Source organism: Pseudorca crassidens, chromosome 5 (genome assembly GCF_039906515.1).
Source record: "Pseudorca crassidens isolate mPseCra1 chromosome 5, mPseCra1.hap1, whole genome shotgun sequence".
NCBI lineage: Eukaryota > Metazoa > Chordata > Mammalia > Artiodactyla > Delphinidae > Pseudorca > Pseudorca crassidens.
This window is the reverse complement of record NC_090300.1, coordinates 77083773-77098334: the sequence shown is the minus strand read 5'-3', so window position 1 is coordinate 77098334 and position 14562 is coordinate 77083773. Positions and strand designations below refer to the sequence as shown.

Sequence of the window (14562 nt, the reverse complement as noted above, 5' to 3'; positions counted from 1 at the left end):
TTACACAGATGGATCTTTATGGAGCCCATGTATAACATACTTGCTCCAAAATTCTCAAAAACTCTCATACAAGGCTCTGTATGAACTGACCCCAATCTATCACTCAACTTCATTCTAACATGTTTCTCACCTGTTCATGAGCCTTATATACCATCACACTTGAATGACTTGCTCCTTCCTTTACATATCCTGCAATTTCCTCCCTCCACATCTGTTACTTTATTGCTTCCTCTGTCAAATTTCAGTTACATATTTCATGTCCAACTTTGATTCACCATTCACAATCTTGCTTACACCATATAGACCAAGCACTTTCTCTCATTCCTTCTAATTTATTCCATGTCTCCTCCTGGAAGAAGTAATTCCCATAGCAAAGGCCACTGGTGAAGGCTGAATAGTGCTTGGAATCACATTAACTGGGATTCAAATCATTGCTTTAACATTTCTGGTGACATGAAGCTGGGCAAAATACCCAAACTAATAAGTCAAACAGGGACTGTGATAAACTTCATCTCTAGATGCATCCCATCCTTCCATCCCAAGTGCTCTTCTGCAATATGATTGAACCATCCTACCATCAAGAGATGTTATCTACTTCCCCTTCCCTTGGATCTAGGCAGGCTCTAGATGACCTCTGTTAAAAAGAATGTGGCACAAATGCTTTGTGGTTTTTGAATCTAGGTCATGTGATGCCTTGTAGTGTTTGCCTTTGTCTTAGAATGCACATTCTTAGAATCCAGAAGCTATAATGTGAGGAAGCTCAAAGATCCTATGAAGAGATTGAAATGAAGGCGCATCAAGACCCCTGGCCAAAAGCCCCAGCTGCACCTCTAACCGGCAACTAGCACTAACTGCCAGCCACGGTCAATGAGGCTATTTTGGATCTTCCAGTCTTTTCCAGTGCCCCAGCCAAGACCGTGTAAAACAGAACTATCCAGTTAACCCAGAAAATCATGAGAAATAATGAATTATTTTTAAAGCCACAAAGTTTCAGGGTGGTTTGTTATACAGCAATAAAATAATGAAACAACAGAATAATGAAATCCATGTAAGGTAGTCTGTTTTCTTCACCATACTATAAGAAGCAACCCCTAATTCAGGTCCAATGCAGGAGCTAGGGGTTTTTTTCCTGAGGATTTTTGAAACTCATCTCTACTACTTTTTTGGGTTCTTAATTCTTATGGTTCTAATGGATACAAACCCAAATGCTACTTTGTTTCATCTTCTTTTTCAACTGAAGATATTTTCTTCTTGTTTTTGAAATTATGTTATACATATGTGTGTATACACACACATATACACATACATATATATACAAACATATATACATACACACAATATATATGTATGTATATATATATAAATCTATGATTTATATGCCTATGGAGTGCAGGAGGAGGGTTATACATATGCATATCCTGCCAACTTGACTGGAAGTTCTTTTTTTTTTTTTTTTTTTTTTGCATACATGGGCCTCTCACTGTTGTGGCCTCTCCCGTTGCGGAGCACAGTCTCCGGACACGCAGGCCCAGTGGCCATGGCCCACGGGCCCAGCCACTCCGCGGCATGTGGGATCCTCCTGGACCGGAGCACAAATCTGCATCCCCCGCATCAGCAGGTGGACCCTCAACCACTGCAGCACCAGGGAAGCCCTGGAAGTTCTTTTTTATGAGTAAAAATAAAATCTGTATCTGCAGCTATACCACTCTTCTTATTCTAAAGGTTATTTGTATCATCTATATTTTTTCATGCTCAGACTTGCTAAAGGTCTATCAGTCTTTATCAAAGAAGTACTTTTAACATCACTGATTTATTACATTCTATGCTATTACATTCTGCTTTTATTTTTTATCAATTCTTTACTCTTTCCTTAGGCCCTTTTTAAAGCTTCTTGAGTTGAATGCGCAATTCATTTATGCTTATTACTTTTTCTATTTTTAGAAACACCCATTAAAGTTAATAAATTTTCCTTGGCATATGGCTTTGGCCAAATCCCCAAACTGCTACATTGGGCTCTATTTTTGTCCATTTGTTCATTTCCTAAATAGCCTGAAATTTTATTCTACAAAACATTTCCAAGTCAGTATACTTATACAGTCCTTTTGGTGTTAATATGTAATATAGTATAAATTTTTGTGCTGTGAGCTTATGGACTTCTGATTTAAGGTATTTGAGATTTTCACCATTAAGCCTTCTCAAAAGGTAGGTACTCCAAGCTCGACCCACCACCAGTCCCTCCCATCAGGAAACCTGCACAAGCCTCTCAGATAGCCTCATCCACCAGAGGACAGACAGCAGAAGCAAGAAGAACTATGATCCTGCAGCCTGTGGAACAGAAACCATATTCACAGAAAGACAGACAAGATGAAAAGGCAGAGGGCTATGTACCAGATGAAGGAACAAGATAAAACCCCAGAAAAACAACTAAATGAAGTGGAGATAGGAAACCTTCCAGAAAAAGAATTCATAATAATGACAGTGAAGATGATCCAGGACCTCGGAAAAACAATGGAGGCAAAGATCGAGAAGATGCAAGAAATGTTTAACAAAGACCTAGAAGAATTAAAGAACAAACAGAGATGAACAATACAGTAACTGAAACGAAAACTACACTAGAAGGAATCAGTAGCAGAATAAGTGAGGCAGAAGAATGGATAAGTGAACTGGAAGACAGAATGGTGGAATTCACTGCGGCAGAACAAAGAAAAAAGGATAAAAAGAAATGAAGACAGCCTAAGAGACCTCTGGGACAACATTAAACGCAACAACATTCGCATTACAGGGGTCCCAGAAGGAGAAGAGAGAGAGAAAGGAACCGAGAAAATATTTGAAGAGATTATAGTCGAAAACTTCCCTAACATGGGAAAGGAAATAGCCACCCAAGTCCAGGAAGCACAGCGAGTCCCATACAGGATAAACCCAAGGAGAAACACGCCAAGACACACAGTAATCAAACTGACAAAAATTAAAGACAAAGAAAAATTATTGAAAGCAGCAAGGGAAAAATGACAAATAACATACAAGGGAACTCCCATAAGGTTAACAGCTGATTTCTCAGCAGAAACTCTACAAGCCAGAAGGGAGTGGCATGATATACTTAAAGTGATGAAAGGGAAGAACCTACAACCAAGATTACTCTACCTGGCAAGAACCTCATTCAGATTCAATGGAGAAATCAAAAGCTTAACATACAAGCAAAAGCTAAGAGAATTCAGCACCACCAAACCAGCTCTACAACAAATGCTAAAGGAACTTCTCTAAGTCTAACACAAGAGAAGAAAAGGACCTACAAAAACAAACCCAAAACAATTAAGAAAATGGTCACAGGAACATGCATATTGATAACTACCTTAAATGTGAATGGATAAATTGCTCCAACCAAAAGACACAGGCTTGCTGAATGGATACAAAAACAAGACCCATATATATGCTGTGTACAAAATACCCACTTCAGACCTAGGAACACATACAGACTGAACGTGAGGGCATGGAAAAAGATATTCCATGCAAATGGAAATCAAAAGAAAGCTGGAGTAGCAATACTCAAATCAGATAAAATAGACTTTAAAATAAAGAGTGTTACAAGAGACAAGGAAGGACACTACATAACGATCAAGTGATCAATCCAAGAAGAAGATATAACAATTATAAATATATATGCACCCAACATAGGAGCACCTCAATACATAAGGCAACTGCTAACAGCTGTAAAAGAGGAAATCAACAGTACACAATAATAGTGGGGGACTTTAACACCTCACTTACACCAATGGACAGATCATCCAAAATCAAAATAAATAAGGAAAGAGAAGCTTTAAATGACACAATAAATCAGATAGATTTAATTGATATTTATAGGACACTGCATCCAAAAACAGCAGATTACACTTTCTTCTCAAGTGCGCACGGAACATTCTCCAGGATAGATCACCTCTTGGGTCACAAATCAAGCCTCAGTAAATTTAAGAAAATTGAAATCATATCAAGCATCTTTTCTGATGACAACGCTATGAGATTAGAAATGAATTACAGGGGAAAAAAATGTAAAAAAACAAAAACACATGGAGGCTAAAAACTACATTACTAAATAACCAAGAGATCACTGAAGAAATCAAAGAGGAAATCAAAAAATACCTAGAGACAATGACAATGAAAACATGACGATCCAAAACCTATGGGATACAGCAAAAGCAGTTCTAAGAGGTAAGTTTATAGCTATACAAGCCTACCTCAAGAAACAAGAAAAATCTCAAATAATCTAACCTTACACCTAAAGGAACTAGAGAAAGAACAAACAAAACCCAAAGTTAGCAGAAGGAAAGAAATCATAAAGATCAGAGCAGAAGTAAATGAAATAGAAACAAAGAAGACAATAGCAAAGATCAATAAAACTAAAAGCTGGTTCTTTGAGAAGATAAACTAAATTGATAAACCATTAGCCAGACTCATCAAGAAAAAGAGGGAGAGGACTCATATCAATAAAATTAGAATTGAAAAAGAAGTTACCACAGACACCACAGAAATACAAAGCATCCTAAGAGACTACTACAAGCAACTCTATGCCAACAAAATGGACAACCTGGAAGAAATGGACAAATTCTTAGAAAGATATAACCTTCCAAGACTGAACCAGGAAGAAACAGAAAATATGAACAGACCAATCACAAGTAATGAAATTGAAACTGTGATTAAAAATCTTCCAACAAACAAAAGTCCAGGACCGGATGGCTTCACAGGTGAATTCTATCAAACATTTACAGAAGAGCTAACACCCATCCTTCTCAAACTCTTCCAAAAAAATGGAGGAAGGAACACTCCCAAACTCATTCTGTGAGGCCACCATCACCCTGATACCAAACCAGACAAAGATACTACAAAAAAGGAAAATTACAGACCAATATCACTCATGAATATAGATGCAAAAATCCTCAACAAAATACTAGCAAACAGAATCCAATGACACATTAAGAGGATCATAGACCATGATCAGGTGGGATTTATCCCAGGGATGCAAGGATTCCTCAGTATACGTAAATCAATCGATCTGATACACCATATTAACAAATTGAAGAAGAAAAACCATATGATCATCTCAATAGATGCAGAGAAAGCTTTTGACAAAATTCAACACCCATTTATGATGAAAACTCTCCAGAAAGTGGGCATAGAGGGAACCTACCTGAACATAATAAAGACCACATATGACAAACCCACAGCAAACATCATTCTCAATGGTGAAAAACTGAAAGCATTTCCTCTAAGATCAGGAACAACACAAGGATGTCCACTCTCACCGCTATTACTCAACATAGTTTTGGAAGTCCTAGCCACAGCAATCAGAGAAGAAAAAGAAATAAAAGGAATATAAATTGGAAAAGAAGTAAAACTGTCACTGTTTGCAGATGACATGATACTATACATAGAGAATCCTAAAGATGCCACCAGAAAACTACTAGAGCTAATCAATGACTTTGGTGAAGTTGCAGGATACAAAATTAATGCACAGAAATCTCTTGCATTCCTATACACTAATGATGAAATATCCAAAAGAGAAATTAAGGAAACACTCCCATTTACCATTGCAACAAAAAGAATAAAATACCTAGGAATAAACCTTCGTAGGGAGACAAAAGACCTGTATGCAGAAAACTATAAGACACTGATGAAAGAAATTAAAGATGACACCAACAGATGGAGAGATATAGCAGGTTCTTGGATTGGAAGAATCAATACTGTGAAAATGACTACACTACCCAAAGCAATCTACAGATTCAATGCAATCCCTATCAAATTACCAATGGCAATTTTAATGGAACTAGAACAAAAAAATCTTAAAATGTGTATGGAGACACAAAAGACCCTGAATAGCCAAAGGAATCTTGAGGGAAAAAAACGTAGCTGCAGGAATCAGACTCCCTGACTTCAGACTATACTACAAAGCTACAGTAATCAAGACAATATGGTACTGGCACAAAAACAGAAACACAGATCAATGGAACATGATAGAAAGTCCAGAGGTAAACCCACGCACCTATGGTCAACTAATCTATGACGGGGCAAGGATATACAATGGAGAAAAGACAGTCTCTTCAATAAGTGGTGCTGGGAAAACTGGACAGCTACATGTAAAAGAATGAAATTAGAACACTCTCTAACACCATTCACAAAAATAAACTCAAAATGGATAAGAGACCTAAAGGTAAGACCAGACACTATAAAAGTCTTAGAGGAAAACATAGGAAGAACACTCTCTGACATAAATCACAGCAAGAATTTTTTGATCCACCTCCTAGAGTAATAGAAATAAAAACAAAAATAAAGAAATGGGACCTAATGAAACTTAAAAGTTTTGCACGGCAAAGGAAACCATAAACAAGATGAAAAGACAACCCTCAGAATGGGAAAAAATATTTGCAAATGAATCAATGGAGAAAGGATTAATCTCCAAAATATATAAACAGCTCATGCAGCTCGATATTAAAAAACAAACAACCCAATCCAAAAATGGGCAGAAGACCTAAATAGACATTTCTCCAAAGAAGACATACAGATGGCCAAGAAGCACATGAAAAGCTGCTCAACATCACTAATTATTAGACAAATGCAAATCGAAACTACAATGAGGTATCAGCTCACACCAGTTAGAGGGCTTCATCAGAAAATCTACAAGCAACAAATGCTGGAAAAGGTGTGGAGAAAAGGGAACCCTCTTGCACTCTTGGTGGGAATGTAAGCTGATACAGCCACCATGGAGAACAGTATGGAAGTTCCTTAAAAAACTAAAAATAGAATTATCATATGATCCAGCAATCCCACTACTGGGCATATACCCAGAGAAAACCACAATTTAAAAAGACACACGCAGCCCAATGTTCACTGCAGCACTCTTTACAACAGCCAGGTCATGGAAGCAACCTAAATGCCCATCAACAGACGAATGGATAAGGAAGATGTGGCACATATATACAATGGAACATTACTCAGCCATAAAAAGGAATGAAATTGGGTCATTTGTTGAGACGTGGATGGATCTATAGACTGTCATACAGAGTGAAGTAAGTCAGAAAGAGAAAAATAAATATCGTATATTAACGCACATATGTGGAGCCTCGAAAAATGGTACAGATGAACCAGTTTTCAGGGCAGAAACTGAGACACAGATGTAGAGAACAAACGAGTGGACACCAAGGAGGGAAAGCTGTGGGGGGGGTGGGGGTGGTGTTGTGATGAATTGGGAGATTGGAATTGACATGTATACACTGATGTGTATACAAACTGATGACTAATAAGAACCTGCTGTATTAAAAAAAAAAAAAAAAGGTAGGTACTTAGTAAACATCCTTGACACTTCACTTAATGCCAAGTCATGATGTATTGATATCTGGTGAGGATTCCCGGTAGCACAGAGTAATTTAACAAAGGTGAAAAGTGAGAAGGCCATATGAACCCCAGATGACTTTATTCCTATATGCTTAATAACTTGAAACTGTCTGATAATTTCATGTATAGAGACAATTCAATAACATCATTAAACACATTCAAACTGGGCTTCTAAATGCCAAGAACACATTATCAAAACCACAATTACTCTACAAGTACCACTTTATTAACAGTAAATGTACAAAAATATAATGTTGGTGTAATATTTTCAAAAGCTATATGGTTTCCAGCAAAACTACAAAATGGTTGATTTGCTTGGTTTTCTTTTTATAATAGCTTTACAAAATGTGGCTTCCAACAGGAAAGAAATGCTTGGCTAATGGGTTTATCACTCTCAATTAACAGGATAACGTGAGAGGTAAGCTGTGTATAAAATGAGAGAAGAGAGGTCAATCTTTAGACAACATAGTATTTTACTGACAAAATATTTTTCCCCCTTAAAAATAGAAAAGAATAGATTTAGAATACTTCTTGAGAACTGTCATTTTAGTACTTCCTAGGTTTTGAATTTAGTCCTATTAACAAAATGGGATTGTGTATCAGGGGTGGGGGGGAAAGCTGGAGAAGAAACTAGAAGTGGATTGGAGCCTGATTGTGAAAGGTCTTGACTGCTTCCCTGATGAATGAGAAATATTCTTGAAAGTTTTGGAGCATCAAGTAGGTTTAATAGATTTTCCAGAAAAAGAATTGTGGCAGTATGTAACAGAAATGGAGAGAAATTGGAGAAAAGTAAATTGATAAAGAAGTTATGGCAATAATTTGGGTAAAAGGAAGAAATTCCAAAGACACTTAAGAATTGGTAAATTTCTAAATATTAAAAAAAATCTTAATATTAATGGGGAAAAAGTCCCATAAAGTCATAACTAAGAACAACTACTGTATAATAAACCTGACCAGGAAAAAAAATCAGATTATATAACATATAGCAAAGATGAGTTGTACTCCACTGATCTAATATGGTTTGGGACAAGAACTATGCTGCTTTAATTAAACAGTGTTTTATTATCTGCAGGGAAATCCCCCCAAATTACTTTTATTTAAAATTTTACTTTGTTATTTTGAGTTTTTAACTTTGCTATATCAACACTGTCCAAAAGAAGTTTCTGTGATGATGGAAGTGTAAAATAATCTGCCTTTTCCAATACAGGAGTTACTTACCCACACATGGTTACTAAGTGCTTGAAATGTGACTACTGAGACAGAGAAACTATATTTTAAATATTATTGAATTTTGATCAATATAAATTAAATACCAACACATGGCCAGTGGCTTACTATTTTGGAAGATGCAGCTCTAGATGAATCATTAAGTCTAACTCCATCCCTCCAAACCACACGTACATATTCTCTTTTTTCTCTCCTCCTTTTAAGTATTAATATCAATTAATACTTAAAACTGAGTATAATACATCATACTTAATGGTAAAAGACTGAAAGCTTTCTCCCAAGGATCAGGAACAAAACAAGAATGTTTGCTCTGCAACTTCTATAAAACATTTTAAGGGAGGTTCTAGCCATGGCAATTAGGCAAGAAAAATAAATAAAAGGCATCTTCATTGGAAAGGAAGAAGTAAAACTATCTCTGTAGATGACATGATCTTATATAGAAAGTCCAAAGGAATCTACATGAAAAAACCATAAATGAGTTCAGTAACATTGCAGGTAGAAGATCAATACCCCCAAATCCATTATATTCCCATGTTAGCAATGAAAAATCCATAAATGAAATTAAGAAAACAATTTCATTTATAATAGCATTAAAAGAATAAAAATACACAGGAATAAATTTAACAAAAGAAGTGGAAGACATGTACACTGAAAATTATAAAACAATGGTAACAAAATTAAAAATGTAAGTGAATGGAAAGACAGTCTGTGTTCATGGACTGAGAGACATAATGTTGATAAAATGACAATAATCCCCAGATACTTGTGTGCCAATGTTTACCACAGCATTATTCACAACAGGCAAAAGGTGGAAACAACCCAAGAGTCCATCAAGAGAAGGATGAATAAACAAAACGTGGTGTGTGTGTGTGTGTGTGTGTGTGTGTGTGTGTGTGTGTGTATAAAATGAAAAATAATTCAGCCATAAAAAGGAATGACATTCTGACACATGCTACAACACAGATGAACCTTGAAAACATTATGCTAAGTGAAAGCAGCCAGATACAAAAGGCCACATATTGTGTGATTCTGTTTATATGAACAGTCCAGAAAAGACAAAGCCATAGTGACAGAAAATAGATTAGTGGTTGCCAGGGGCTGAGGTAAGGGCAGAATGGGGAGTGATTGCTAACAGGTACAGGGTTTCCTTACAAGGTGATGAAAATGTTCTGGAATTTGAAAGTGGTGGTGACGGCACAACATTGTGAATAGACTAAAACCACTGAATAGTATACCTTAAAAAGGTAGATTTTGTGTTACGTGTCTCAACGTAAAATTTTTTAAGGTGAAAAAGTTGAAAAAGGTGAGATATAACATAAATTCAAGTTGAAACAATGAGTTAATACATTTTAAACATTATGCTAACAAAAGATCAAAAAGTTTATTAACACACCATGCTAGTGACAGTATGGGGTAAAAACAGTAGTAATTTTTGTTGAAGTATAAATGGATATAACTCTGTGAAGTACAATTTGGCAATAATGATCAAATCTAAAAATTGACACACCCTTTGAGCAATCTATCAATATATAAATATACTCTGATTATATAATTGCATATAAACACAAAAATATCTATACAAAAATTATCAGTGGGGCATTGATTTTTATATGGTAAAAGTTTGAAAACAACACATATATGCTTGTACATGCACAGAATGTTTACAGAAGGATATATATATTATATATATATATAAATTGCTTAATTTTAGAAAGCATGGTGACAACAATCAGGAAAAAAAAAGTGTTATAAAGCAATAGTTGCAAGTCTTCTTATTTTTATTCATCAATACATAGCTGGTATTAAACGATCAGGACTTAACAAAGGAATAACAAGTTTAAAAACCATTCTGGAATATATTTTAAATTTCAGGATTAAATTAAAAACCTACAAAGAATAGTTATTAAACATTTTACACAGTGTTCTTCAAGTATGATAAAGTACCACACTCTGAAAAATCTTGCTTAAAGAATTGGAATTTATCTCATATCCTTATGTACAGAAAAGGTTTAATAAAGCACGCCCAAGGGTGTTATCACTAGAAGGCTCTTAGCAGGTATTTGAGAAATTGATTTTGGGTGTGTTCCCACCATTCCCTAAATGAAAGGGTTGCTTACTGTGGCTAGACTTTGCAAAGACAATGCATTTTATGCTGAACGCCTGTTTTCCTTCTGGGAGCTTGGAAATTTGGTATGCGCTGGACAAAGGTGCCTATGTGATCATCACCAATAAATAACTTTGTGCTGTGTCCATAATGGGCTTCCCTGGGCAGAAAAACTGCATACGTGTTGCTACATTTTCACTGCTAGGTGAAAAGAGTGCTCTGTGGACCCCTCTGGGGAGGAAGAAAGTAGAAGGAAATCTAAACATGGACTCTTCTAGGCATACAGCCTTATAATCTGACTGTAGATCCTGACTTATCACATAGCTGTAATAAATCTTAGCCGTAAGTACAACATGCTGAGTCTTGTGAATCCTTCTAGCAAATTTCTCACCGTGGGTAGTGAATGGTTTTCAAGACTCCCAACATACCCTGCTTTAGCAGGAAAAGTATTTTTTGAATAATATGTCATACAAACTTAAAATTAATACAACTTTTACTCTAAGTTTGCTGCTTGTATGCTAATCCTGCTTTTAATTTGTTGACATTTCCCCTAAAATGCATGTGTATTTATTTTCTTTGTTGATATCATTTTCTCTGTTAGTTCTTACATATTAACCTTTCAGTTGAAAGGGTTTTAAAATAAAAATAATTAATCACTGATTCTGTCCTTAAGCAAAACATAAGTCAACAAAAAGAACAAGTGAGGGAGAAAGAAATGTGAAGAAGAAAATATTGACAAAAGTACAAACAAAATTCTGCTTAAGTATTCTTTATCCATGTGAAAGGTGACATTGACTGAAAAGAGTATTTTTGGTTTGTATTATTATTTGAAGTTTTCAAAAATTCCCCCAAATTTGATATACCCATATAAACAGAAGATAAAGCCAAATATAATGTTTTAAAGTATAGACTGAAATCAACTATAGTTAAAAAATGGGAGAAAAAGATTTTTACAATCTATTAAATTATGCACCATTTGCTGTTTTTAAAATGTGCGAGCACAACTTCTACTTAAACATCTCTGAAGATATTTTAGTTGGGGTGAAAAATGTTAGATTCTGCTGTTCTGGCTATTTATCTTTAGGAGAAAGAAGGCTTTTTAACAAAAGAAGTTTAGAGAGAAGCACTAATCAACTTAAAGTTATAAAGTTATAACTAATTATTTTAATATGTGAACACCTATAAACCTGGTCACTAAAAATCTAGTCACTCAATTAGACTTCAAAAATGACTCTTTGAATATATGGCATTGTGTAAATGACCATTGGTCAGATAGCGAAAGTTATTCATTTTAATTTAAAAATAAAATTTCTCATTTCAACATTTCTGCTTTGCAAGAGTATAGAAAAAGAACAACCAAAAAAGGATGGTACTGCTTCATTTACTTTAACAATTACAGCTTAGTAACAGAACACTGTAAGTACAATGTATTAGAGAAAATAATGCTGTGAGTTTTGTATATCAAAACCTACAAAAGGGAAGACAGAATTATTTAAATATGGCAATGAATGGAACTTACATAAGTTGATGTTTCCAAGCTATCTGTGTTGACCAGTACTGGAGGAGGATTTGCCTTAGAGAAAGAATTGTAAATGTATTAGGCTTAACAGGAAAATTGACACATTACATAATAATGTTCACAAATGTTAGAAGCATATAAAAGATTTCCTATTTCTTTAAGTATAATTTTATATGAACTTTTCATACGTTAAACTATGTATCCAGTTTCTAGCACCAATGGAAAGATTTAGGTATAGGCAGTTGTTATATTTGCTTTTGAGAAATAAGTTCTTATTTCTGCTAAAACAGACACAATTTTCTTAAGATTTGCAAAGAAGTTCACCAGCCTTCTCAAAAAATCCACAAATATTCTCTAGCGTAACAAACAACTCTTCCCAAATTGGTTAGAAATCATTTGCTTTTCTAGTCTCAAGGATCCCATGAAGATTCCAATCATTTTATCACCCAGAAAAAAAATTCTGTCCCACACTGAACTGTGTTTAAATACTGGAATTAAAAAAAAAAAGCCATACAAAGAAATCAATCGCAAACTTTTAGAATACTGGAAACACACTCAACGTAAAAGCCCTCAATTGTTATCAACTGCAATTACTGCTTTCCATGTGTTATTCTAGACCACTCACAGAATAACTAGTGGTCAAAAAACCCACAAAAAAACAAAAACAAAAAAGCAAAGTAGAATAATAACATAGGTCTAATTAAGTTTGGAATGAAAAAAGCTTGGCTTTCTGCTTAAGTTGAAAAGTGTTTATTATGTAGGTGCAATAAAATTTAAAGAATAAAATGCAATTAATACCAAATGAAAAACAGACCAGAATATACTAGAAAACTGATGTGATTCCTCTTAAAATTATCTTTCTTCTGCATATTTAAGAGTATAAAATTACCAAGTCAAATGACATCTTCAGAGAATCAAAAAGATGACTATCCTTCAAATAAATTTTAAGAGATGTGTTTAAATATTAACAGTTCTTCTACTCTAATTAAAGAATTACACAAAAAGGTTGTATGAAAGAAACGTAATACACAAAATAATCGTTTTCTTCCAAGTGTATGGGCTTTTCTAAAAGGTGAATGAATATTCAGAGTTCAAATGTTTTACATTATTTTCAGCGAAGTACTAGATCTGGATGATCATACGATAAAATGCTTAAAGACAACACCACTGCATGCTTAAACAATTGTACAGTATGCGTCTCAGCTACATAAAGCAGCAAGTTAAAAATGAGTAGGGACAAGGATTTACTGTACAGCACAGGGAACTATATTCAATACCTTGTAATAACCTATAATGGAAAATAATCTGAAAAAATGTATATAACTGAATCACTTCGCTGTACACCTGAAACAATAAAAAGTACCCTGAAAAAAACAAACAAACAAAATGAGTAGGGAATACTTTATTAAATATAAACATGATACTAACTACTTTATGTGTAGTCCTACCTTTGACTATAATAGTCTGTTTTCGAATGATTCAGTGAAAAGCAAACCTAATAGGTAAAAATACTATTTGTGAGAATGATATTTAAACAAAGCAAGTCAATTAACAGACATTTGAGATTTTATGAACATTTGAAATTATTCATTTCCCAATGACTACTGAGACTTCTCAAATTGATATTTTAATTCATTAAAAAATTAATGGTACTTCACCTTTTTTTGCTTACGAAATTACAGAGGAGGACAAGAAAGAACAAGGCTATTTAAAGTTATAAAAGAAGTTACATTCTTCAAAAATTATGGCAAGAAAACCATTTGGTTCTCTCTGCTCATTTATTACCAAAAATATAGTGGAAAAAGTTGTTTATTACCAAAATCTAACTTATACAAAAATTATCACAACACTAGCTGTTCATGATCACCAACTCATCATCACTGTAGATAATTTATCTTTTCATTCTAGTCATATAAAAAGTCTAACTGATATTGAAATACATACAAACCAAACTATATGAAGGGTTAAATTTACTTCAAAATAAAATAATGACAATGAGAGATCAGGAGAAGGAAGGGCTATGGATCATATAAGAGTACATGAACTGAGGACTGTTGTAGTTGGGTGATGAGTATACATGGGAGTTCACTGTACTACTCCCTTTATGTCTGAGCATTTTTGAAGTTTTTCATAATATACAGCAAAACAATTATATTGAGTCAAGTACTCAGTTTGTAAGAGGTTAATAACTAATATAGTTGTAAAATATTATAGGTTAGAGTTGCTATTAAGATATTAGCATTCCCATCATAAAATTAATTTCAATTTTAAAGTTCAGTTCTGAATAAAGAATAATACAGACTAGTAAAAATAATTTGTAATTCTGACTTAA

The 14562-nt window shown here is 34.4% G+C and overlaps 1 protein-coding gene across 25 annotated transcripts in view; it reads right to left on the bottom strand.

Moving 5' to 3' along the window:
• Positions 1-14562, bottom strand: part of DLG1 (discs large MAGUK scaffold protein 1) — a 285790-nt gene that overhangs the window by 124953 nt on the left and 146275 nt on the right. For 24 of the 25 annotated variants that reach the window (XM_067738490.1, XM_067738501.1, XM_067738494.1 and 21 more), the window contains one exon: positions 12231-12284. The exons of the other annotated variant lie outside the window; for it this stretch is intronic. In XM_067738490.1, the coding sequence (XP_067594591.1) occupies positions 12231-12284 (54 nt within the window). The remainder of the gene's footprint in view (positions 1-12230; positions 12285-14562) is intronic. 25 annotated transcript variants of the gene reach the window in all.